The sequence below is a fragment of the Malaclemys terrapin genome, chromosome 1 (genome assembly GCF_027887155.1).
Source record: "Malaclemys terrapin pileata isolate rMalTer1 chromosome 1, rMalTer1.hap1, whole genome shotgun sequence".
Taxonomy (NCBI): domain Eukaryota; kingdom Metazoa; phylum Chordata; order Testudines; family Emydidae; genus Malaclemys; species Malaclemys terrapin.
In genome coordinates, this window is record NC_071505.1 from 43,675,008 (window position 1) to 43,701,114 (window position 26,107).

A 26,107-nucleotide genomic window follows, 5' to 3' on the forward strand; every position below is an offset into this window, starting at 1 on the left:
CAACTGTGGTGAATTTCACCAAACTGGAATCTTTCTTGGGTGGTTCTGATGTCAGTAAATGTAGTTTGCTTCTTTAGAAAACCTCATATGTAAATCTAACAGGAAATATGAGAACAAATCCAGTATCATCACGTACAAAAAAAATAACATAAGTACAAAACAAATGGAAGTGTTTGTTGTTTTCTCTAGGTTTTCCTCAAACAAATGAGAGTAAAGGCTGAAATTTTCAAACCTGGCAAAGGGACCTCGACACCTAATTAAATGAGAAATTTAATAAAAGTTAATGAGAATTAGGCACCCAAACAACTTTGAAATTCTAATTTGTTTTTAAAAATTACAGTTGATAAGAGTCCATTGGTGAAATCCTAGCCTCGCTGACGTTATTGGGAGTTTTGTCATTGACTTCAATAGGGCCAGGATTTCACCCAGCGAATAAGTTGTAAAGCAAAATTAAGAGGAAAAGAAAAATGTAGCGAATATAATTCAATTGCTCATTCCAAAAATTAAATTCTCAGTGTGTCATAATAGGTGTATTTTAGCTGTAGTATCTAAAAGTGCCCTGCTGATAAGAAATAAGTCATTTATGTAATAGCTCAAATACATGTTTTTCACCTTACCTGTGTGAATAAAAGTCAGATAAAAGCTACTGCAACAGTAACAGAACAGATCTAAGCAGCAAATGTCAAACATTGTAATCTTATGTTAGTTCAGGGAACTTAATATACATGCCTTTAGAACCTTTTCTATAACTTGCATAATTTAAATATTTACAAAATATAAACTTTATCTTATCAAAAATACATCTTTGTATATTTCAGCAACCAAAACCTTTCACACAATGCTTTTAAAGCAGTATTTAACACATAATTACATACAAATAAACAATGAGCACCAGATGCATTTCATATACTACATGGCACTCTCTGCACAGTTGCTGAGCAAATACTGTATGTTCAACAGTTGAGCTTTGAATCCACATTTCTTTCAGCAGTGTGCAGGAACAAGCTATGCACGGGTCATGCCTAATCCCTGAATGGTTCCCATCCTTTCACAGATGTAAATAACAATGGGCCAAAAATGGGGAAAAAATAATACCAGTAGAGTAAGTGGCTCACACCATTAAAATAATCTATCAAATACATTATGCATTTGATCTTGTTTTATAAGCAACAGTGGCTGGGGAGTGATCTATTGAAATATTCTAGCTACTATATCTGCAGAGATATTCATGGTGGATAGGTCCATCAATGGCTATTAGTCAAGCAGGTCTGGGATGCAACTCTGTGCTCTGGGAGTCCCTAAACGATGACTGCCAGAAGCTGGGACTGGATGATGGGACGGAACATTCGATAAATTGCCCTGTCCCATTCATTCCCTTTGAAACATCTGGTACCAGCCACTGTCAGAAGACAGGATACTGGGCTAGATGGATCATTGATCTGATCCAGTATGGCCGTTTTTATGTTCTTAAAAGCAGGAGGGGAAAAGTTCTGTTTTTGACATTTATTTCCCTTTATGATAAATTTCTCCTGGTTTGATCCTGCATGTGATGTGGCTGAGGATTAAGAGAACCAGAGCTAAGCCACCACCAAAACAGCTGAAGATGGTGACTTGTTAATTTTGACCCAACAGTACAGTAAGCTGAGGGCACTGGGGCTAAAGATAGGGGGCTGGCAAGAACACTGTGCCCCACACATATATGAGACCTGGAGGAGCTGGCTGCAGCAGTCTGTTTCCTTCAGCTACCATTCTGTCCTACACTGCTGCCCTCCTTTCAGTTGTTCTAAGCACATTTGAGTACTAGGCTTGTGAAAATACTAAAAATAGCAGCTACTGTGCACATTATTTGCATTCACTAGAACGAACTCCAGCACCGATGGCCTGGCCATGCCCCATCTCCACCCAAAATATACCCATTAGCCCCACTCTCCCAGGTACTCAGCTCACATTACTGAGCACCACCACATTTACACTACATGACTGCCCTGCTGCACAGTGGCTAATAAGCACTGCATGTTCAACAGGAGAGCTTTGCATCCTCATTCCTTTTAGCAGCATGCAGGAAGAAGGCATACATGGGTAATTCTAGTTCCTGAATGGTCCCCATTATTAAACAGATGGGAGTGAGGACTCCATGACACCTCTCACATGTCCAGTATCCTTTCAGCCTGTGGCCATTAAAAGCCAATACCTCTTCTTGACTTGTTTCCATTATATTTATTGACAACATTAAGGCAATTCTTGATCATCATGTTATGGCTGTTGCTGATGCAAAGTTTAATACCCCTAACTAGCTGTGGAGTTACATATTCAAATATGTCACTTATTCACCTGGACTTCTCAGAAGGCCTGGCCTTTTTTGCTGTTACTTTATCATTTTGTGCAGGCTACTATTTGTCTTGAGTTGCTCTTTCAGTAAGAAACCAAACTGTTTGGAATACAATACATTCAGTGAGCTCTGTTACTGAGACTGATCCTCTTGTTATTCCACCACAGGAGGAATGAGTCCTGTTCAGCAGGAAGGAGTTGCTTCGTTTTCGGAGGCAGAGTATCTCATTTGCAGGTATGAACATCAGTCATGCTCTCACATCTTCTGCAGCGCACATAACAGCACCAGACAAACTTGCATTCGCACCTCTCCACGTGTCTGACCACGTGAGTGTTGTAACCACGGCCACAGCAGAGGAGGTTGCAACCATCTGGTCCCTCTGAAGTGCGGTTGCATTCCCTTCCCTGTGTTCCAGGAATCCCAAGTTTGCGATCCTCTACACAGTAGTTGGGTGACTTGTTTATGTAGAGAAGATCTTCCTTGCGGATTGGTATTTTCCGCTGGGTTTTTTCTTTCCTGCGTAGCTTTTTCTTCAGTCTGTCTGATACCTGTATACTGTTCTCATATTTATCCTTTAAATACTCGCCAATCTTTTCAAATGAAGACATAGTTTTCCAACAAGTTTTCACGGCGCAGGACCCAGAAACTCCGTGACAACGGCAATCCACTGACAACAGCTTTGCTACAGCCTGAAAACAAATTGAGACCAACATTCAGAATTTAATTGTACCATATTCCCTCATTCATTAAAAATACTGCTCATTCGCTAGTAATCCATAGGTCTCTGAGCATTTTACTGATGGGGAAACAAGGGCACAGAAGGGACACATTTTTAGTGGTTACTGTCTCTGGGTACCTCGCTTGAGACATGCACAGGCCTGACTTTTTAGAGGTGCTGAGCACCTGCAGCTCATCTTAGCAAGACAAAATAAGTTGTACGTTTCCATTATTACTACTTCAAAATTGACATTTATGCCTTTTTTTTCATTCTGAAGGATTCAAAGTTTCCCCTAAACTACATATACTTAATCATTCCACCCATCGCTGAAATGCAGCCACCTCTTGAGTGGAACATAGCAATGATGTTTAACAGTGCACAGTTTGGGAATGAGAGTGGATTTAGCCGAGGACATTTAGATCCAGGGTCTTAGGTTAAGTCCCAGGTGGTTGTCACACAGGCAGGATCAGGCTCTACTGTTGTAGGTAGGTAGGGTAGGTATTAAGTTAGGTTTGCCATTAACATCTTTTGTTTTCAATGCATTTTTTCACTGCACACAAACACTAGCTAACATATTTTGATAGTGTAACTTATCCACATTGTTTATAATTTTTCAGTATTTTAGAAATATCAGTAGAGTTAATACTTTCCTTTTTGAAGTGCTTCTGTTGGGTGGAATAAGTTTGAAATCCTTTTCAGATATAAGACGACTTAATAAAAAGTGTCTGCAGGGCAAAGGGTGTCTGCAGCCTTAATTAGGCTTCTGCAGCGCACACAAGAATCTAGGCAGAGCTTATATTGGAGCCAGCCTCGAAAAACTGTAGACTGTAAACAAAGCACTAACTTCCTACAGCTGGGACTGCGGCTCAAATCTTTAGCAGACAGTGAGTGTAATGGTTTCCCCTTCAATCTCTCATGGATGGTCATATGTAGAAGTAAACAATGAGGTGTGTCTACTGGTACACGTGACACAGCTCTGGAAAAGTTTAAAAAACTATCATATACATCAGGGGTGGGCAAACTTTTTGGCCCGAGGGCCACATCTGAGAGGGAAAATTGCATGCAGGGCCATGAATGTAGGGCTGGGACAGGGGTTTGGGGTGTGGGAGGGAGTGCAGGGTATGGGAGGGGGTGCGGTGTGCACGAAGGGGCTCAGCGCAAGGGGTTGGGGCAGAGGAGGGGTGCAGGGTGTATGGGGGGCTCAGGGAAGGGGCTTGGGTGCAGGAGAGGGTGCACAGTGCAGGAGGCGGCTCAGGGCATGGGGTTGGGCTAAAGGAGGGGTGTGAGGTGCAGCAGGGGGGCTCAGAGCAGAGGGTTGAGGTGTAGGAGGGGTTCAGGGTGTGGGCTCCAGCCCGGAGCTGCTTACCCGCAGGCCGGATCGAAAGCCCTGAGGAGCCAGATCCAGCCCATGGGTTATAGTTTACTCACCCGGATATACACAGACTTAGCAAAACAATGAAGCCTACATTTTTTTTAAACCTCTCCATTAGTAACATTCTATATGGATTCACTGGTAATTGGTGTGGAAAAGTCCATATTATAGTTGTCTGTAGTGTATCTAACTTGTCCCTGTCCTGCACTCCCACGACAAATGTATACATTTTAATCACTAAACAATTTACTGATGAAATTTTTTGAAGCACCAGTAGCTGGAGAGTACTAAGAAAGGCTGATTTTTAAGACTTAGTAATGGAGCTACAAGCTTCTCTTTAAACTCTTTATTAGCGAAGTAGATAAATTTTTAAGCTACTAGTGCATTTACCCTGATTCATAACAACTGAGTGTAAAAGGGACCTTGGGGTAAGCGTACAGCAGACTAATAAGGCAATAGAGTCTGGTGTGTTTTCCAGTTTTGTATCTTTACCAACAACATGAAGCTCTTAGGAGAACTCTGTACAGGAACACACACTGCCACATAAACTATGGAGCAAATTCTTCAGCATCCACAGGAAAAAAAACTTGTCCTCTGTTTACTCAAATCCCTCCCAAAGACCCACTTCCTCCATGATGCCCACAAATACTCACCCATGTCCATCACATGCCTTCCCCACCCTAGCATTTATAAAAGGAGAGGAACGATGGGAGGGGGGAGTAGGGGGAAGGAAAAATACCAATTTAACACCTTCCTCTGGGTTTCACAGCGACTCTTACTTTATCCTGCAGACTGATCAGAGCCACTGGAGCCCTGCCCCCATGCAGAGCCCCAGTGACATCAGGGGCACTGCTCTATCCTCAAAGGGCAGATTTAAGAGTCAGGGTCTTAGGCTGCAAACTCCAAGGACTGTCTTTATTTGTGTCTTGACTGGCATCCCCCACCCCCCCAAGTTTAACAAATGAGTAGTTGTTATAATTTGGTGCAGAGGAAGTGATTTGTCCCTGCCTTAAGTTTTAACATTACGGTAAATTTGGAACAAAAAATGAACACATTTTTATCAGGGTGGCTGAAGCTTTGGACCCCGCCCTGACTAGGTCCCGTTGACTTCAGGGGAGTTCAGGGCTCTCAGCACATTGCCAGATTGAGCCCGGAGTGATACTGAGGGCTGCACTGGCAACGTGCCTGGATCTTCAAGGTCACACCTAATTATGTATAACTCCACAAACATTATTAAAAATACACGACCATATTTGCTTGGACTTGTACCTTCCTTGGTGCATGAATAGAAATTGCTTGTTGCTCGAGGTCGCTGGTAAGTCAAACAAGTGAGGCATTCACAGAGCCATTAAAGAGGAAGGGCAGGCGTGAGCCCTGACCTGTTAGAACCATTAGTCAATGCAGACTGAACCTAGTGAACTGGGAAGGAGATGCAGGCAACATTTCAAGACCCTGTGGGCCATATCTGGAGCTGGAGGCTGCTATGTCCAGGCAGTAGGAACACCCAAACCGCTCCTCTGCAAGAATGGGGTGTAGGGCCTATGCCCTGACCACTCTTGGGCAGTCCCAATTTACAATAGTCTTCCAGTAACACTCTGATTCACCACTGCAATTACGGCAGATACTTGTGTTCTCTTCCTCACTACTTATTTGTACAGTCATAATCCTGTGTTTGTATCTTCAGAATCAGTTGATAAGGAAATGATTGGGTAGTCCCAGCTTTGGCATTAAGTCTTCACTATGATTAAGGCAGAGGAGACGCTGGGCTCTGAGAGAAAAGGGCCTTTGTTACAATGTAAATAACCTGAGAAGCTAACAAAAATGACAAAGAAAAACAGAAACCATATAGAGAATGTAAACAATAAACCTGTTTTACAAAGAGATTCTATTTCAAAGTATTATCCTAGTTACCATTATTATTTATATGTATCATGGTAGAATGTAGCATCCCCAAGTAGACTGAAACCACATTGTGCTAGGTGCTGTACAAACATACGCCCTGATCTTGCAAATAATTTCACAAACTTCACTTTCCACACATGAATAGCCCCATTGAAGTTAGTGGCACTACTCTTGTGTGTAAAATTAAGCATGTGTGTGTCTGGAGGATTGGGGCTATATAGATGAAAAAAGGCAAAGGAATGATGTGAGCCTCATTCTCACCCCTAGTCCGGTATCTAAGTGTTTCTGATTACCTCTCCCCAGGGTGCTTCATGATGTGGGATGCACCTTCCTTATTAAAGTGTGGTTCTGCTCTAAAAGGTGACTGCAAGGATAGCATTGTGAGGCTGTGTATTCATATTCTGACTGCAACAACAGATTGTCATGAAACAAGCTTCTATGCACGAGGCCAAACTTTGGTACCTAATGGTAAACTTCTAAACGAAAGCAGGCCAGATTGTGTCAGGATGCTGGAAATGATGGTCTGGTGTTTCTGCCTAATTCTGCGCCCCCCCCCGCCCCCCAGAGCGGTGCTTTGCCACGTTATATCCGAATTCGTGTTATATCGGGTTGCATTATATTGGGGTAGAGGTGTATGTGTATATACAGAGAAGTGAGGTGAATTTACTGTTTGTGAAAGGTGCTACGCTAGTGGCTGAATCCTTTTTAGACCATACACTCTGGCTTATAAGCAGCAGCCCCATTTGGAGCAATGACAGGACAGAGTAAGTACTTCAGTCTACACCCACTCAATCCGCTCTGCTGATGCTGTCACCAAGAGTGCCAACAGGGATTGTGGTTTTGATGACAGTTACCTGGACCTTGATAAAGCCATCACCTCATTTCACACAGGCCACTAAGCAGGTGACATTTCATTCACTATCAGACCAATAACCAATTCCAAACAGCTCCATTAGCCATCCTCTGAGCCATCCTGTCCCCACATCATTATCTAATATGTTTGGAGCTAAGAAGTGCAATACACTTGTGAGTTCCTCTGACGATCTGTCAATACAATATTCTGATGGGTCAATTAGTATATTCCTTTATGGGACATGGAACCTTGTGAGTTCACACTCTCAGTTTTAGCCTGATCATTCCCTGAGGGAGGAGAGGTTTGCACCCACCACCAAGAGAAAGGTCTGAGGTTTCTTCCTCTGAGACCCACCAGAGACCAGGGAAATCCATATGGAAGCTGCATGCTGCCACATCTCCCCTCCCCAGCACCACAGCTCCTGTAGGGGCAGTGTTCTCATAATGGTCCTGACTGCTGCTGGCTCCAACTTCGACTTAACAAGAGGGGAACAGTGTATGTTCATTATGAAAGAGTCAAAATTAACATACACTTGGAATTTTCATGGGATTAGGGAGCAGACTCCTGAGCCTAACCCCTCCTGTCACCAGCTCACTTGTACCCACTTATTTTCAAGAAGCATCCAGGGAGAAGTTTCTACAGTGCTTTGAAGAACAGAGATTGCATACGATAGGGTTACCATACATCGTCTTTTTCCCGGACATGTCCGGCTTTTCGGCAGTCAAACCCCCGTCCAGGGGGAATTGCCAAAAAGCCGAACATGTCCGGGAAAATGGCAGCTCTGCTCCTCCCCGACTCTTCGGCTCTGTTTAAGAGCCGGGCTGCCCGAGCGCTACCGGCTTCGAGCAGCCCCCGTGCCTCCAGACCCTGCGCCCCCAGCCGGGCACTTCCCCTCCCGGGCTCCGGCGGCGCAGGGTCCGGAGGCACGGGGGCTGCCCGAAGCCAGTAGCGCTCGGGCAGCCCGGCTCTTAAACAGAGCCGAAGAGTCGGGGAGGAGCAGAGCCGCCGCGGCTGGAGGCTCTGCTCCTCTTCGGCTCTGTTTAAGAGCCGGGCTGCCCGAGCGCTACCGGCTTCGGGCAGCCCCATGCCTCCGGACCCTGCGCCGCCGGAGCCCGGGCGGGGAAGTGCCCGGCTGGGGGCGCAGGGTCCAGAGGCATAGGGGCTGCCCAAAGCCCGAGCGCTACCGGCTTCACGGTTTGCCGGGCAGCCTCCAGACCCTGCGCCCCTGGCTGGGCGCTTCCCCTCCCGGGCTCCAGCTGCGCTGGGGAAGCGCCGGCTGGGGGCGCAGGGTCTGGGGGCTGCCCGGCAAACCCTGAAGCCGGTAGCACTGGGGCAGCCCTTTCCCCCTGGCTGGGAGTGGGAGGGAGGAGGGGGCGGAGTTAGGGTGGGGAAGGGGTGGAGTTGGGGCGGGGCTAGGGGTGGGGAAAGGGGCGGGGCCAGGGCCCGTGGAGGGTCCTCTTTTTTTATTTATGAGATATGGTAACCCTACATACGATGGACCCCACCCCACCCCACCCCACCCCACCCAGATCCATTCCTTTTTGTTTCTTTCCACTTGTGGAACCAGAAGGGAGCATTTGGCCCCCAGTCTGTCTAGATATCTGAAGTATCATAGTATCTGAGCACCTCACAATCACAAGTCTATTCACCGATCATAACACCTGTGAGGTAAGATAGAATTATTTCCCCCCATTTACAGAAGGGCAGCTGAGACACAGGGAAGCTTAGGCCCTCAGCCTCAAAAGTATTTAGGTGCCAAACTCTCACTGGCATTTGGGAGTTAGGTACCTTAATACCTTTGAGAATCTGGGCCTAAATGACATGCCACAGGAACTCTGTGACAGAGCAGGGACTTGAACCTCGATCTTCCAAGTCTCAGCCTAGTAAACACTAGACCACTCTTCCTTTCCCATCTTCCAATCCTTCCTATTTTCAAGTTACATGTCCTATAGCAAACTAGGATATCAAAGCTTAACCATAGGGTTCTGAGTAGAAATGGGACAGAAACTGGAGTATTCTACACATACCAAAACCAGTACCAGTTATTCCAAATGAACAGTGTCACATCATTCCCTGGAAGACTGTTCTTGCAATGACATGGCATCTGAAACACGATAGTATTTATTATGAAAGGTCATAGGATAGCACAATATCTTGCAAAACCTCCTTCTTGTAGGCCCCAGAACACGAGTTTCAATTCTTTCCAACGTCTATTTAAGGATTTTGAAATTAGGACAATCAAGAGAATTTATGCTGATATTTTACTCACTAATACCATGGTTAGAGTAAAATCCTAACTGCAAATAATGAGGGCTGCTTTCTCTTTCACTTTGCATAAAGGCCGCAATCTTTGCTTTACCCTACAGCTCACAGCTAAGTTGCAAAATATTTACTGTATGGAAATCACACAAAATAGTCTGCATACTTTCTCCAAGGGTATTTAACAACAATTACAGCTCTGCTGCAAAAACAGTGTGGCTAAAGATTATTAACTGCTACAAGCTTGCTATGGATGAAATTTTTTTTAATACAAAAACCAGTGCTGCGCTGTAGAAAAATGCAGCATGCACTAAGGTGTGTGCACCAAATGATTTCTACAGTGCTCTTTTCTGTGCTGTACTGCAGAGCTCTGTATTACAAAATGCCTGCAATCCTGTAAAGTCCTAAATTCCTAGATTCTCATTGGGGCAGATTCTGCTATCCTTATTCACACAAAGTGGTGCCTTACTCTGCAAACAGTCCATTGATTTCAATAAAACTACCCTGGGCTTATCTACACTACAGCCACACAGCTACAGCTATGCTGCTGTAGCATAGATGCTTCCTACATTGATGGAAACGGCCAAGACAAGGGCTACCTCAACCTAACTATGGTGCTCAATGCTAAAATTTTCAATTTAATTTTTAAATGTAGGTAGAGCTTAGAGAGTGATAGGCAAGTGCCTGATCATTGCAGACTGTGGACCCTAATCCTGATCCTGCTGAAGTCAATGGGAGTTTTGCAACCGATTTCAAAGCTCATGCTGACTTCCCTGAGAGTTGTGGGTACTCAGTTTCTTTCAGGAAACTCTGTCTAAAAATGCTTTTCCATGGGTCTATATAATAGCATGTAATGCACTGTGGGCAACAAAGTCAAGAATAATTTTGTTAAAAAATAGACTATAGCAGCTAAAAAACCTGATGTCCACTCTGTCAACTCACAGAAAGATTAAAAAAAAAAATGCAGCCCACTGTATATAACAGAAAGGAAATGAAGCCACAAGCATTATTCTGAGAAGGGTGCAGTTAAATTTGACTAAAGGAGGGGCATACAAGATAAAAGTCTCTACTGCACTCCAACTCTGACAAAATTATTTTGTGGTTTTAAGTTTTTAACTATAAAGTGAGTTAGACAGATGATAGCCTGGATTTTTAGCCTCAGTTTTGAAATTCTTTGCTCTGGAGATTTTAGTTTGGCTCTTGCCATGGGACCAATCCTTGTTTGCAGTCAGGATCAGGCCTCTTTGCATTAATGCCACTTTGGGCAGTTAAATCTAACAAGCATTTGGTTCGATTTCTAACTTCTAATGCATACCTGCCTTCCAGCCTCGTTATTGTGCAGGTTCATTGAGATCAGTCCGTTCCCGTCTTTTCCAGTTATGTTCTTAATAGGCCCATCTAAGAACTTTCTGCTAAACCACATTCCATAATGGATGTCATCAGAGCAGCCACCCCAGTGCCAGCCTTCAGTGGCTGAGCCACCATTTTGCAGGTTTGTATCACAGGAGCACTCAGTCATATTTCCTGCACTGCATGATCGAGTCACTGAATGTACAAGGCCTGCTGCCGTCACTGCATATATAAAGGCTGTTTCCTTGGTGCCTAAAAAGAATGCATGGAAATGTTATTTTAGAGATTAACCACATTGGCCACTATTCGTTTTCACAAATGAATACTGATTTGAATAAGGAGAAAATAGTTCAGATCATGGGGTGACCCAAATCTCACCCATGCACACCCAGGATCATAGTGCTGCCTTTGTACAGGGCCAGATCCCACTGTATAACTCCTTTAAGAACCTAAAGGCTGTTCTAATTTACAAAGGGTGCAACAATCACAAGAAGCTGAAACCACAGCCAGGAATCAGAGGGGCATAACGGTGTTTTGGCCATACTCCCTTTTCTCTGGTAGGCTGGCATCAGGGCCGGCTCTAGGTTTTTTGCCACTCCAAGCAAAAAAAATTTTGGCTGCGCCCCCCCCCCCCCCGGCCACAGCCCACCAGTGCCCCACTCACCCACCCACACCCCCTGCCGCCCCAGCACTGGGCTCTCTCTTTCCCCCCTGCACCCCCTGCCACCCCAGCACTGGGCTCCCCCCCAAACATGGGATCCGCTACCAGCACACGGCGGCCAAGCCCTGGCCCAGCCGTGACTCTGTCCCCATGCGGGTGGAGCTGCTGGGCGGCGCGAAGTGGGAGTACGTCCAGGTGGAGGTGTGGCTGCGGAGAACACGGCCCCCTCCCTAGGCTTCGCGGCGCTGCTGGTGGCCAAGGTGGATCAGTTTGTGCTCACCGCCCTCACCCCTGACATGCTGGCAGCTGAGGACCTGGAGAGCCCTCCAGACCTGCTGCTCTTCAGCCTCACCGCGCCCTGGCCCAGCCCCGGCGGACGGGAAGGCGAGGATTTCCGGCTGCGGGGCTACCTGCTCAGCACCGACGAGCCCAGCCGGCCGCTCACCTCTTCACACACTCCGGGAGCCCCTCTTGCCGCCACCGCAGTCCAGGCTTGGCTCCAGGGGACCCCGCTTCCCTCCGTCCCCGGCTCCTCACACACTCTGGGCAGGGCTGCCCAGAGAATTCAGGGGGCCTGGGGCAAAGCAATTTTGGGGGCCCCTTCCATAAAAAAAGTTGCAATACTATAGTAACATGTATTTTGAAATGTAAAAAATAACTAGTGAAATAGATTCAAAAATTAATTTGTAATAATTTGAAAATACACTAAATACATTATTTAAAAACATTAAATGCTTTAATGATATGTATACATTTGCAATTACATAATGGACTGTTGCTGGGTGATGGTGATGGTTGGTGCCAATGGGCTGTCGCTGCCTGGGGGTGGTGCTGCTGTTGTCCAGGGCTGGGTGGGGAGCTGGGCTCTGGGTTGGGGGGTACCCGGCTCAGAGGGGCTGGGCTCGGCGCTGGGGGTCAGGGCTGTGGGGGGATGGGGTCGGGGGGTGTCCGGCTCAGTGGGGCTGGGCTCGGCTCTGGGGGTCAGGGATGTGGGGGGGATGGGGTCGGGGGTGTCCGGCTCAGAGGGGTTGGGCTCGGCGCTGGGGGTCAGGGCTGTGGGGGGGATGGGGTCGGGGGGTGTCCGGCTCAGTGGGGCTGGGCTCGGCTCTGGGGGTCAGGGATGTGGGGGGGATGGGGTCGGGGGTGTCCGGCTCAGAGGGGTTGGGCTCGGCGCTGGGAGTCAGGGCTGTGGGGGGGATGGGGTCGGGGGGGTGTCCGGCTCAGAGGGGTTGGGCTCGGCGCTGGGGGTCAGGGCTGTGGGGGGATGGGGTCGGGGGGGTGTCCGGCTCAGAGGGGTTGGGCTCGGCGCTGGGGGTCAGGGCTGTGGGGGGATGGGGTCGGGGGGGTGTCCGGCTCAGAGGAACTGGGCTCGGAGCTGGGAGTCAGGGTTGTGGGGGATGGACTCGGGGGTGCCCGGCTCAGAGGGGCTGGGCTCGGAGCTGGGGATCAGGGCTGTGAAGGATGGGGTCGGGGGTGCCCCGGCCCCTTACCATGCCGCTTACCCCTCTCCCAAACATCGCTGCAGCTGCCTGGTGTCTCCAGCGGGGCCTGAGTTCCCGCCACTCGGCCGCAGCTTGCAGCCCCGCCCCCTTACCGGCTGAGATGCCGGGGGATGGGGGAAGACGGAGGTGGGGGGAGCCTTGGACATACTCATGGGGGCCCCTGTGGGGCCCGGGGCAAATTGCCCCACTTGTCCCCCTCCCTCCCCCCGGGTGGCCCTGACTCTGGGAGCCCCTCTTGCCGCCACCGCAGCCCGGGCTCGGCTCCAGGGGGCGCCGCTTCTCTCCCTCTGCGCTCCTCACATACTCCGGGAGCCCCTCTCGCTGCTGCCACAGCCCAGGCTGCAGCGGCCGTGAGAGGGGCTCCCGGAGTGTGTGAGGAGCAGGGGCGGGGAGGGGAGGGAAGGGAAGACTCGGCGCGGCAGCGGCAGCAGGACCCCATCTCTCTCCCTGCATCCCGGGTGCCGCTTCCCTTCCCCCCTCCCCCCCCCGCTCCTCACACACTCCGGGAGCCCCTCTAGCCACCGCCCGGGCTGCAGCGGCCATGAGAGGGGCTCCCGGAGTGTGTGTGTGGGGGGGGGGAAGGGAAGCGGCGCCCGGGATGCAAGGAGGGAGATGGGGTCCTGCTGCCACTGCGGCACCGAGTCTCCCCAGGGCAGCACTGTACAGGGCCCCGCTGGGCTGGGCAGGGGGCGCGGATCCCAGCTCGCGCTGACAAGGCGAGTGGCTGGGCCAGGGCCGGCTCCCGGCAATGCCGCCCCAGGCAAAAAAATAAAAAATAAAAATAAAAATAAAAAAGGGGGGATGAAGTGCCGCCTCTTAGAAAGTGCCGCCTCAAGCACATGCTTGGAGGGCTGGTGCCTAGAGCTGGCATTAAAAAGGGGAAGTGGCATAAAGCCCCAGTGCTATCTTTATGCCACCAATGGATGATCCTTGCCCTAGGGCAGTGGTTCCCAAACTTTAACAACCTGTGAACCCCTTTCACTAAAACATTAAGTCTTGCAAACTCCCTCCTAAAAATGAATATTTCCAGGGATTTTCTCCTTTACCTGAGTATAAATTATAAAAGCAGTAATCTTGGAAATATAAAATTTGTTTTTCTGAAATGCTTATTACACACTATTTATTATTAATTATTATTTATCATTACAGTATTTTTATTACATAACAAAAACGGCAACACTCTTCCAAGATCTCACTTTCGTAGGTTGTATCACTTTGAATAAGCCTGTTATAAGACAAGGTTCCTATGTTTCATCAAGGAGTATCAGATGTGAAACAGCATGAAGGTATTTAAGAAGCCAGCTCAAAGAGTTCCTCCTACACAAGCATTCAGGTCTTGAGCAGTCCAGGCAAACAACGCATGTTACAACAAAGCTTAACCTTGCTCTTCATAATTTAAAAAAACAATACTAGCTGCCTATTTAATTTTTAAAACAGCAAAAAATATCCCCCTTCCTTTCCATTTCTTATAAGGAGTCTTGAAGTTAAATCTCCTCAGTGTAATAGATATGCTTGCTTTGATCTGCTTAGCTCTTGGAAGTCCAGGACCTCCGGGCTGCTGGCCCCATGCTGCCCGGGATCCCTAGGGACAGCTCTGTCTGCCATTAGGGAATTTTCTCCCAAGAACCCCCATAACATTTCGCGAATCCCCCAGGGGAGCACTAACCTCATTTTGGGAACCACTGCCCTGGGGTGACTCTTCTCATGCTGGTTAAGCCAGCTTCTGAGCCAAATTCTTCTGGAGGTGTGGCATAAACTGACTGCCCCAGCGAATCTGGCCTGATATCTTTACAGGCTCTGGTAAGGTTAGCACACTATTAAGGCCATCTAAAACATCCTGCCATCAGTTGAAGCACGACTATTTTCTCCACAGTTATAAGAGAGAGTTTTAGTTATCCACAATGCTCACTGAAAAGGAACTTCATTTCTATTAAAGTGTTTTGATGGCACCAAAACAACTTTTCCCTTAAAAAAAAAAAACACCAAAGAGACTATTCACACTAGCAAAGCCACTCATGTGTAAGTATCTGCAGGGTCAGTCCCTAAGTTTGGGCCTAACTGATGTCCATAGGAGTATTCACATGAATAAAGTTATTCACACAGGTAACTGCAAGGATGGCCCTTTCTGAATTTACTTTACTTTGTATTGCTTATTTTTAGTTATTTATTTTGTGGTTTATTTCTGGAGTGCTGTATGATAGCATTTAGTGACCATTACATAGGGACAAAATACAATCTTAAACTACTGAATAAGGACCTAATTGTACACTCTTCATTCAGGCAAATAGGGTGGGATTGAACCCAAATCCTGCGAACACTGACATGGATGAGTAACCTTATGCATGGGACTTCAGTGGGAATACTCATGTGAGTAAAATGAACCATGTCAAAAGTATTTGGGAGCAATGACACTACTCCCTGTGTGTGTGTGTGTGGGGGGGGGTCGGTGTCTTGGTCATCACTTATTAACAGTATCTAAAGCCATAAACATTTGGCATAAAATAATTATATTAAAAGATGACAAGTTTCAGAGTAACAGCCGTGTTAGTCTGTATCCGCAAAAAGAAGAACAGGAGTACTTGTGGCACCTTAGAGACTAACAAATTTATTAGAGCATAAGCTTTCGTGGACTACAGCCCACTGTATGCATCCGAAGAAGTGGGCTGTAGTCCACGAAAGCTTATGCTCTAATAAATTTGTTAGTCTCTAAGGTGCCACAAGTACTCCTGTTCTTCTTATATTAAAAGAGAATGTGTTCTAGTGAAACACATTTGAAAATAATTGTGTTTAACTGGTAAATTCGGCCCAGACCCTACAATTTGCTCAACTAAGATGGATGCCAAGTCAGCGAGGCTCCAGGAGAGCATGGAGAGAGCTTCTTGCAGGATCTGATGCTTTCATCTAATATAGACAAATTACCCCAGTAATGATTCAGCCAATTCCCATTAACTACTCACATACTTAAAGCCGGCATGTGCTTAAATACCTTGCTGAACTGAGGTCTTGCATTCTAATTATTGTATTAATGAAATATGTTTAAAATACTGTGATTATAACACAACAAATAAAACAAAAAAGAGCAATGAGAAATGTTTAAAGAATTAAGACAACATAACATTTGGGTTCCTTTTTTTTTTCTTCCTTATTTACACTGTACATTGTACATTTCTACACTGATATTGTACCCACTGTGTGCACTTCTAAATAAAACAATCAAATGATTTGCTTGAAATGTTGTTTATGATTGCTCAGTTAATTTCAACATTGTGAAACAAAGGGATTAAAACTGCACAAATATTCATCTCAGAATATTAATATTTAAAACAACAGTTTTGTCATGCAGGGATGTAGCAGATCAAAATTAAACAATTACAATAAGCTATGACGGTTTGGGAAATTTAAGCTTAGGTCTTGTCTACACTGCAGATTTCAGCCATCCCTCCCCTACCCATCTGCTACCCCTAGCGTAGACACAGTACAGTACTATAAACTGTGATTTGCACTGATGCAGTTGACCCTTGCTTGAAATCAGAGTAAACTGCACTGGTGCACATCAAGGCTTATGGTGTCTTTGCCTGTCTATGCAGAATTTCACTTGGGGGTTGATCCTGCAATCAATAGGAGTTTCTCCACTGACTTGAGCAGCGGCAGGATCAAGCCTTTGGCGAATGTCTAGAGCTGGCTGAAATCAGGGCAAATCTCCAGTGTAAACTGGGGAGGGAGGGGAGGCCAGTAGTATATAAAAGAATTTAAACAATATTGCACTGATTCTACCCTCACTTATACTGATGTCAGCCAGGTGTAATTCCAGGGAGTTGCACGAATGTAAATGGAGGCGTTGGCAAGGTCAGATCAGATTCAGGCCCCTTGTAAAGTTGCATCACCTGTTTTCCCCCCACCAGAACACAACAGCCCAGGTGCATGGTGAGTTACACCAGCCAGCCATTCCCCCGCTGGGGCGGACACCTGCCAAGCCCGTCTGAAGATCAGGATCAAAGCAGCTGTGTTCTGCGGGCGAGGGGGCAGGCTGCTGCCAGTGCCGCTGGCCGCCTTTTGCCAGGGAGGAGGAGGAGGAGGAGGAGGCGGCCGTGGGGTCCTTCAGCGTGTCCGTAGACTGGTTATAAGCAAAGTATCTGAAGAGCATCTGGTGGAGGGGACACACGGGGCGGTGGCGGCCCCCGGGATTCCCCCTCCCGGCCCCGCTGCCCTCCACATGCGAGGACAGCCGGGGGGCGGGAGCCTTTGCTCGTCTGTGCAACGTTCGCACCTCCCAGCCTCCGGCTCGTCCCCGCCCGGCGCCCCAGTCTAGCCCCGGCACATGGGTGGATCGCGCCCCCCGGGAACGGGGCTGGAGTAGCAGCCTCCGGCGCCCCAGTGCACCCCAAGCTGGGCTAACGCAGCTCGGCGGCCGCCGAACCCCGGCCACGGCGCCAGCGCCTTTGCCCCTCCTGGCTGGCGGGCACCTGGGGGCGCTCAGCGGGCTCGGGACCCCCCGCCCCAGACTCTCCGCCCAACCCCCGCGGACTCACCGCTGCTCAGCTCGGCGCCGAAGACAGAGAAGGCGGCGGCGGAGTCGGGGGGCAGGAGGGGGCAGTCCCAGCGCTCGTGCCTGAACTGGCTCCGGCACTCCTGGATGCCCAGCCGCGCGCCCTCGCGGATGCTGGGCAGCAGGTGGGGCTTCCTCTTGCACAGCTCCTTCTGGCGGCCGCTCAGCGGCAGTCCGGCGCAGCCCAGCTTCTCCGGGACCCCGAAGGAGGCGATGCCCAGCCACCTGCGGAACCAGCCCGGGAGTGAGAGCCAGGCAGCCGGAGTCTCTCGGCCACAGAAATGCCCCCTCCCCCGGCCGCCCCGCCAGCCCCATCGCTGCCCGCCAGCCCGCCCCCGACTCACATCCAGTTCCCGTGGGCGCAGCAGGGCCAGAGCGCTAGCAGCAGCGCTGCCCACCGCACACACAGGCGAGGCAAGTCACAGCCAGCCCTCCCCATGGAGGCAACCCGCCGGCCCTGCCCCGCACAGCCTGGGCCAGCAGGTGACAAGCCCTAGCGGCACCTTCCCCTTATTCTGCCTCTTTCTTTGCTCCGAGGCCGCAGAGAGCAGCCTGGGGGCAGCCGCGGGAGCGCAGGGCTGGGCAGAGGTGCCTTCGCGTCAACGTGAGCAGGTTCCTCTTGGACTTCTCCATGCCCAGCCTTCTCGGCCCCTCCAGCCGCGCCTGGCCGCTCATTGGCCCGCGGCAGCTCATGAATATTAGAGAGAGCGCCCATTGGTCCGGCGAGCTCGCGGGGCAGGGGGTTGGCAAGGGCTCGCCATCCAGGGGGCGCTCCCGCGCGGGACACAGTGTCTGAAACCGTCTCCCGGGGAGAGGCAGGGTTCGCTCGGGGAGACGGACGCGGCGTCTGTGTGCGGGTCCCGGCCTCTGATCTGGGAGAAAGCCAAGGGGCTCCGCTGTGCGACAGGTGTCCCCATAGCGCCCAGCTCCGTAGAATGGACTGCACTGAATGCGCTTCCCTTCCTTCGCAGGATTGACTGGTGAAGTTGTTTCCCTTTGATGGGGGATTCTAATGCCACCAGCGCGTGTGACAATAAGGGTGGAGTTAGGTGGCTTATAAAGGAGACACTTACTAACACTGTATTTTAAACCAGCAATGAGAGGAAAGGAAGGGAAGACAAAGTGCACCATACGTATATTAATAATAATTTGCAGCTACTTTGCATTTTATTCAAGGATCCACACACACTTTACTAACATTAACTAATTGACCCTCCAGTTCTGCATGAGGGTCCACTTATGCAGCCCTTGACTTCAATAGGACTCCACACAGGTCCAGGGATCCAAACTAGTGGATCCCATTCCAGTAACAGGGCCTTACTTTTGGCAAGGGGGCATCATTATAACTGTAAACTAAGGCACAAAGAGAGTTGGAGACTTGACCAAATTGTCACACCATGTCAGTGCCAGAACTAGGCATAGAAGTTGTCAGTTCTGACTTTCAGGTCCTTCTCTTTTGCTGCCACTGCCTCCTTATACCACCTACACCTGTTCAAAAAAATTGTCTGAGTAGGGTAGTGGCTCTTCATATACTTAGCAAAAATAGGTCTTGTTAACTAGCTGAAAATAACTTTGCTAAGTAATGAGCAACTGAATTAATTTCGTATAACATAAGTAAATCTCTAAGGATATGACATACAAAGAGGGAATCACATAAATTTGGGTGCTCCCTCTGACTCTTTTCTCATATAGAGATGTGCTGAGGTATCTCAATAGTGTATTGGTACTGGTGGTATGCTAAATGTACAGTATAAGCTGTCTTCCACTTCCTGCATGTTGGCCTGCTTGTAATGACTCTCTCTAGTAAGCTCTTATATAACCCGATGAGTTATTTAAGACTCTCAATAAAGTTTGTTCCTCTGTTCAAAATTTTAGTCTTGACAGAAAACCTGCTTATGGATGCAAAAGAACTCAGTAAAGAGGGAGGGAAGTGGTCACAATATCACACTGGCACACAGAGGGCAGGCCAAAAAACAGGCCTAAACCAGCTAAAACTATGTTGCCTGTGTCAGAGCATTATTTAATTATTTCAGAACCTATGGTTTATTTTATGCTTGTTGCTGCTGCCTGGCTCAACCTACTGAAATTGATTCAAGACCCTGATCTAAGATCGGTGTAGTTCTCACTCCCTTGCTTTTGATCTGGAATATAAATATGGCATCTGTCCTGAACTCAAGCAGGCTATCGGTATTCTCTCTGCACTCTGTCCTTAGAATGATATAGATTTTTACATGTAAATATCAGTAAACATCAATTTCACAATACAACACACAATCAAAATTTACAAATAGGCAAAGTAAGAAAAATACTGCTTGAGAACTTAGTTTGATTTAAGATTATTTACTCTGTATATTTTGAGGTGATGTTTGGCAATTTGTGTTTTAACAGTTATAAAGCACTAATTTTTTGAATCTCAATGTCTACTGTCAATTATTGTCTGACACCCCCCATTGCCTGACCCTCCTATAATTTCCTGCAACTGTAAACATTCATAGAATCATAGGACTGGAAGGGACTTTGAGAGGTCATCTAGTCTAGTTCCACTCATGGCAAGACTAAGTATTATCTAGACCATCCCTGACAGCTGTTTGTCTAACCTGCTCTTTGTAAAAAACAGAGGGTCCTGTGGCACCTTTGAGACTAACAGAAGTACTGGGAGCATAAGCTTTCGTGGGTAAGAACCTCACTGCATCTGAAGAAGTGAGGTTCTTACCCACGAAAGCTTATGCTCCCAGTACTTCTGTTAGTCTCAAAGGTGCCACAGGACCCTCTGTTGCTTTTTACAGATTCAGACTAACACGGCTACCCCTCTGATACTGCTCTTTGTACAATCTCCTCCATGGGAGATTTTCATCTCCCTAGGCAATTTATTCCAGTGCTTAACTACCCTGAGAGTTAGGAAGTTTTTCATTTAAATAGACAATCCATAAAAAAGCTTAAAAATAAACATTGATATTATCCATCACATTTATAAAAAAAATATTTCTGCCCAGCCTACATATATCACTGAATTGCATGTGTATGTTCTCTGGAGATTCCAGAATCCTATAGTTATAATAACAACTCACACCACATATAGTATTGTCTTTGAGCTGGAAAATTATTAACCTGTGATGGCTCCAATCATACTTTTAGATCTGAAGTAATTGAAACCTGACTTTTTCCAGGCCATAGCCTACATCTATTGCTAGGCTACAATCACATCTCTTGTAGCCAGGGATTCTGTTTGAGCATATTGACCAATACAAGTGATTGTATTTGCAATTTACAGAAGCGTGCCATTTTTCATAGGTGTAAAAAATGCCAGAGCACCCATTTAATCATTTATGGCTAGATTTTGATACCTTTACTCATACTGACTAGGACCTTACTCCACAAATAGGCCCACTGAAATCAGTTGACTACTATTGAGTGTGAGTAAGGGGATCAAAATCTGTCCCTCTATAATTCTGATCCCCATAAGGCAAATGAGACAATATTAATCTTAGGCATTACAGGTAACCAAATCAGTGTGAAGTAGTGAAAATGAGCCAGAATCAGAGCTGAAGTATTATGTGTAGCCTGAGTGAAGTCAAGCATCCAAAGTTACTATACACAACTTTACTGAGCAGGCAGATTAGTGGGATCAAAATGTTCACGTTTTCCAAGTTTAAAAGCAGACAATTTGTTTTCCTCAGGAAGAGACGGCAAAGCTGAGTGGCATTTCCTGATTGGACAATTGCTAAATTATTGTTTCATTAAACAGCTATATCATAGTCCCTGTGGAATGGCACCAATGGAGTGGCATTTTCTGGATTGTTAGGTGATGATGAAATACCACAGTCCAGCATGCATGTGGACTGTAGTGTTGCTAAATAGATAACTTCTTTGGAAGATTTACCAGAAGGGATGCCATCATCTTCTGAAAAGTAGCTGATAGTTAACTTGCCCTCTGTAGTTAGAGACACTACCTTATCTACTAGCTGGAAGTAAATGTCCTACAAGACATTACCAAATTTGAGGGCCTAGTTCATGTGACATGTTTAGTAAGATCCTTTTCCTGGAGCTACTGCAACTCTTACCTTAAAACAAGGTGGAGGAGTTCTAGCCATTCTAAGGATATGTCTACACTGGAGCTGGAAGGACTAAATTCCAGCTTGAGGAGACACCCCTATCCCCACTAGCTGTGATTGAGCTAGTGCACTAAAAAGAGGCAGTGCCAGCATTGGGAGGAGCTAGCTGCTCTGAGTGTGGACTTATGGTCTCAGATAAGATCATACTCCGAGCAGCTCGCTCCTCCTACCACCACAGCTACTACCTCTCCTTGTAGAGCGCTAACTCAATCACAGCTAGTGTGGCCATGTGGAATTTATACCTTCTAGCTCTAGTGTAAACATATCCTAAGAAAATTGCTAGATAAGTCAGTTCAACCAGTCTTCATGACTCCTTTAACTTGAACGGGCATGAAGTTTACAATGTTCAGTGACAAAGGACAAAGCGCAAGATAGGTTGAACTTGAATTATACCCATGTCAATAATTAATGGAATGACGACATCAGTACAAACATGGCAAACTTGAAAGTGCTGAGTCTGCGCATTGAGTCAACTGGAGTCAATTCACCATCAGGCATTGTCATCTAAGCTTGTAGGTATTGGTTTCACATGAGCTCTCTCTGAAATAGCGCTCAAAAGATTTAAAAATACCACAGCAGTGAGGTGCTAGGCCATATGCCAAGCAGGACCCTGAAACCATGTGGTAAGAGTAAAGGTTGCAATTATCACTGGCTGTTGCATATGGTTCATTTAGCATGCTGGTGACTTGTGTTCTCTTACATTTTAAGAGACTTGATTATCTGGATGGTAATCAAATTACATACAATATTTACACACATGAGTGATGGAGACTTTGTCACTGGATAGCTGGATCTGTCTTTTCCATGCTTGCTGGTCCAGCACTCGCTCCATATCCATTCTGTTCTCCCATATACAGTCTATCAACCATTTTCTTGGCAGTCTTCTTATTCTCTGCCCAGATTTTTGAGTGTACATAATTACCATTGATGCTGCACATTTAATTTTGTCTTTATACATAATATTGTCGATGAAGCTAGGGATGTGCAAATAGGGAAAGGGGGGAGGGTTTGAGCAGGCAAGCAACGAACATGCTGGCCAAGGATGCACACATTGCATCCCACTGCTTTTTCCATCTACCAGCACACACACAGAGATCCAAGTTGAAGATACCCTGTTGGGGGCAGGGGGCTGTCACTGTGGCAGATGTGGTCAAGGACTCCCGGCAATCTGTTTCCATTGGCGCCACACTACCAGGCAGCCAGGGCAGAGCTATGGAAGGCCCAACCTGCTGTGGAAGCACAAGGCCTATGTATGGATGACCCTGTACCTCTCAACAAATATTTGAGCTACACACATATCTTAGGGTACCCATGATGTGGGCCATTGCTTCTTTCCAGGTGGGGGCAAACTCTGCTCCCTGATGGGAAAATTCTAAAAGGGCGACTGTGCGGAGTTTCCTGTGCACTACAGGGTGTTACTGTACAGGGGTATGACATTGAACAAAACATATAAAAATCCATCTTCCTAGAACAGTCCTTCTGTAAGACTTCTCGTCCCTAAAACGGGTATGAAAATAGCTTTCTATCATGTTCCTGATTTTTATTCCCAACCCACTAATTTCATAAAAATTAAATCAATTTGCCCGAAATGAAACAGGTGCACTGTTTATGCCAGGGTAGAAGTCTTCTGGAAAGAAAGTCTTTGGGAGATATGAGGATTCCAGAAAGTGAGGTAATTTAATTTCTTGAAAATATTCCTAATGCTTTTTTGGCTCATCATAACACCAAAATATGTTGGCCTAAACACTGCGGATTTGTTTTAATCTCTTGCTTTTTTATGAGGACTGGTGGTTTTGGCTAGTTTGGGAAGGCACTTAAAAGGGTAATTATGGCCTGTATTAAAAAAAAAAAGAAATAATTTATGCATTTACAGGAACCCTGCACATTGACTTTTATGAAGCTTGGGCAGCCGACTCAAGCCAGATGTCAGCTTCCTGAACTGCACATCAGTTCTCTACCCTGAGACTCTGCATGGTGCAGCTGCTCTGATGCAACCTTTAGAACCTGCATCATGCATCATTCCTGTGGCAGACATGATATATGTGTACACAGACTACTTTCAGAAAATCATGAGAAGAAGCTGCTGGTTTTCTCAACCACACAACAGCTAAGAGAAGGAGGTGAGCATGCTTTCTTAGGCCTGGTCTACACTACGACTTTAATTCGGATTTATCAGCTTTAATTCGAATTAACCCTGAAACCGTCCACACAACGACGCTATTTATTTCGATGCAAAGGGCCCTTTAAATCGATTTCTGTACTCCACCCCGACGAGCGGAGTAGCGCCAAAATCGATTTTAACATTTCGAATTAGGGATAGTGTGGCCGCAATTCGATGGTATTGGCCTCCGGGAGCTATCCCACAGTGCATCATTGTGACCGCTCTGGACAGCAATCTAAACTCGGATGCACTGGCCAGGTAGACAGGAAAAGCCCCGCGAACATTTGAATTTCATTTCCTGTTTGCCCAGTGTGGAGAGCACAGGTGACCACAGATAGCTCATCAGCACAGGTAACCATGCAGGCTGATAATCGAAAAAGAGCACCAGCATGGACCGTGAGGGAGGTACTGGATCTGATCACTGTGTGGGGAGAGGATTCAGTGCTTGCAGAACTTCGTTCTAAAAGATGAAATGCAAAAACTTTTGAAAAAATCTCCAAGGGCATGATGGAGAGAGGCCACAATAGGGACTCTGAGCAGTGCCGCGTGAAAGTCAAGGAGCTCAGACAAGCCTATCAAAAAACAAAGGAGGCAAACGGTCGCTCCGGGTCAGAGCCGTGGACATGCCGCTTCTACGCCGAGCTGCATGCAATTCTAGGGGGGGCTGCCACCACTACCCCACCTGTGATCGTGGATTCTGGGTCGGGGATAGTCTCATCAGCGATGCCTGAGGATTCTGCCGATGGGGGAGAGGAGGAGGAGGAGGAGGAGGATGAGCTTGCAGAGAGCACACAGCACTCCGTTCTCCCCAACAGCCAGGATCTTTTTCTCACCCTGACTGAAGTACCCTCCCAAGCCTCCCAAGCCAGTACCCAAGACTCTGACCCCATGGAAGGGACCTCAGGTGAGTTTACCTTTTAAAATATAAAACTTGTTTTAAAAGCAAACGGTTTTTAATGATTACTTTGCCTGACTTTGCATTTGCGGTCAGTTCAGCTACTGGAAAAGTCTGTTAACGTGTCTGGGGATGGAGTGGAAATCCTCCAGGGACATCTCCATGAAGCTCTCCTGGAGGTACTCCGAAAGTCTTGCCAGAAGGTTTCTGGGCAGTGCATCCTTATTCCCTCCTCCATGGAAGGACACTTGACCACGCCATGCTTGCAGCAAGTAATCTGGTATCATTGCCTGACAAAGCCTGGCAGCGTATGGTCCCAGTGTTTGCTGGCATTCAAGCAACATCCGTTCTTTATCTTGTTGTGTAATCCTCAGGAGAGTGATATCACTCCTGGTAACCTGGTTGAAATACGGGAACTTAATTAAGGGGACAGAGGTGGCCGTTCCTACTGGGCTGTTTGCCTGTGGTGGAAAATAAATCCTTCCCTGCAGTTAGCCAAGCGCAGATGGGAAATTGGCCCTGAGTTTTTCGCGTTTGGCTAGCAGGGATCTTCCCTGTTACCAGCCACGCGGTGGGGGGAGGGGTACCGTGATCATCCCAGAGAATTCATGGCGGGAGGGGGGCGGCGGCGGGGGGGGTGGTTAGTTTGGTGCCTGCAGGGATCTTCCCTGATACCAGCCACGCGGTGGGGGGGAGGGGTACAGCGATCATCCCAGAGAATTCATGGCGAGAGGGAGGGGTGGTTAGCTTGTTTTCTGGTGCTGCTGAATGTTAACAGAAAAAACGCAGCACTCTACAGGCTATGCTTGGTATGTGGGAAAGGAGGGCGCAGAAGCTGTAAGACAATGGCTTACCATGGCCGCATGCAAGCCGAATTCTGTTGCCTAGACCTGTGATCTCTAGCAGCAAAGCCACAGGCACTCAGCATTAAGAGGCAAAATGCGACCTTGCACAGAAATCACATGTGCTATGTAATGTGAATAGTGTTGGTCACTGTGAAAGAGTATAAGCATTGTTCTGCAAAATGTAGCTTTTTAAACAATTCTCTCTTTTTTCCCCTCCCTACAGCAGCTGCAAATTCCTCAAGCCTCCCTCCTCCATCCCGAAGGTTATCACAGATAAGGCGTCGTAAGAAGAGAACGCGAGATGAGATGTTTTCTGAAATTATGGAATCCAGCTGCAGTGACAGAGCTCATCTGAATGAGTGGAAGGAAACAGTTTCAAAGTATAGGAAAGAAGCCAGTGAACGTGAGGACAGGAGGGACCAACGTGAGGACATGAGGGACCAACGTGAGGACAGGAGGGACCAACGTGAGGACAGGAGGGACGCTCGAGATGAGAGGTGGCGGCAGGAAGACCAGAGGAGGCAGGATGCAACGCTGGGGCTGCTGCGTGAGCAAACAGACATGCTCTGGCGTCTGGTGGAGCTTCAGGAACAGCTGCTGGA

At 47.4% G+C, this 26,107-nt stretch overlaps 1 protein-coding gene across 1 annotated transcript; it reads right to left on the reverse strand.

The window, feature by feature from the left end:
* Positions 1-330: 330 nt before the first annotated feature.
* Positions 331-18,160, reverse strand: WNT16 (Wnt family member 16). Its single transcript, XM_054023364.1, has 4 exons — positions 17,837-18,160; positions 17,476-17,717; positions 10,749-11,035; positions 331-3,018 (listed from the first exon to the last, which is right to left on the reverse strand). The coding sequence occupies exons 1-4, from the start codon at positions 17,929-17,931 to the stop codon at positions 2,554-2,556; spliced, it is 1,089 nt and encodes a 362-aa protein (XP_053879339.1). The 5' UTR covers positions 17,932-18,160; the 3' UTR covers positions 331-2,553.
* Positions 18,161-26,107: the final 7,947 nt, after the last annotated feature.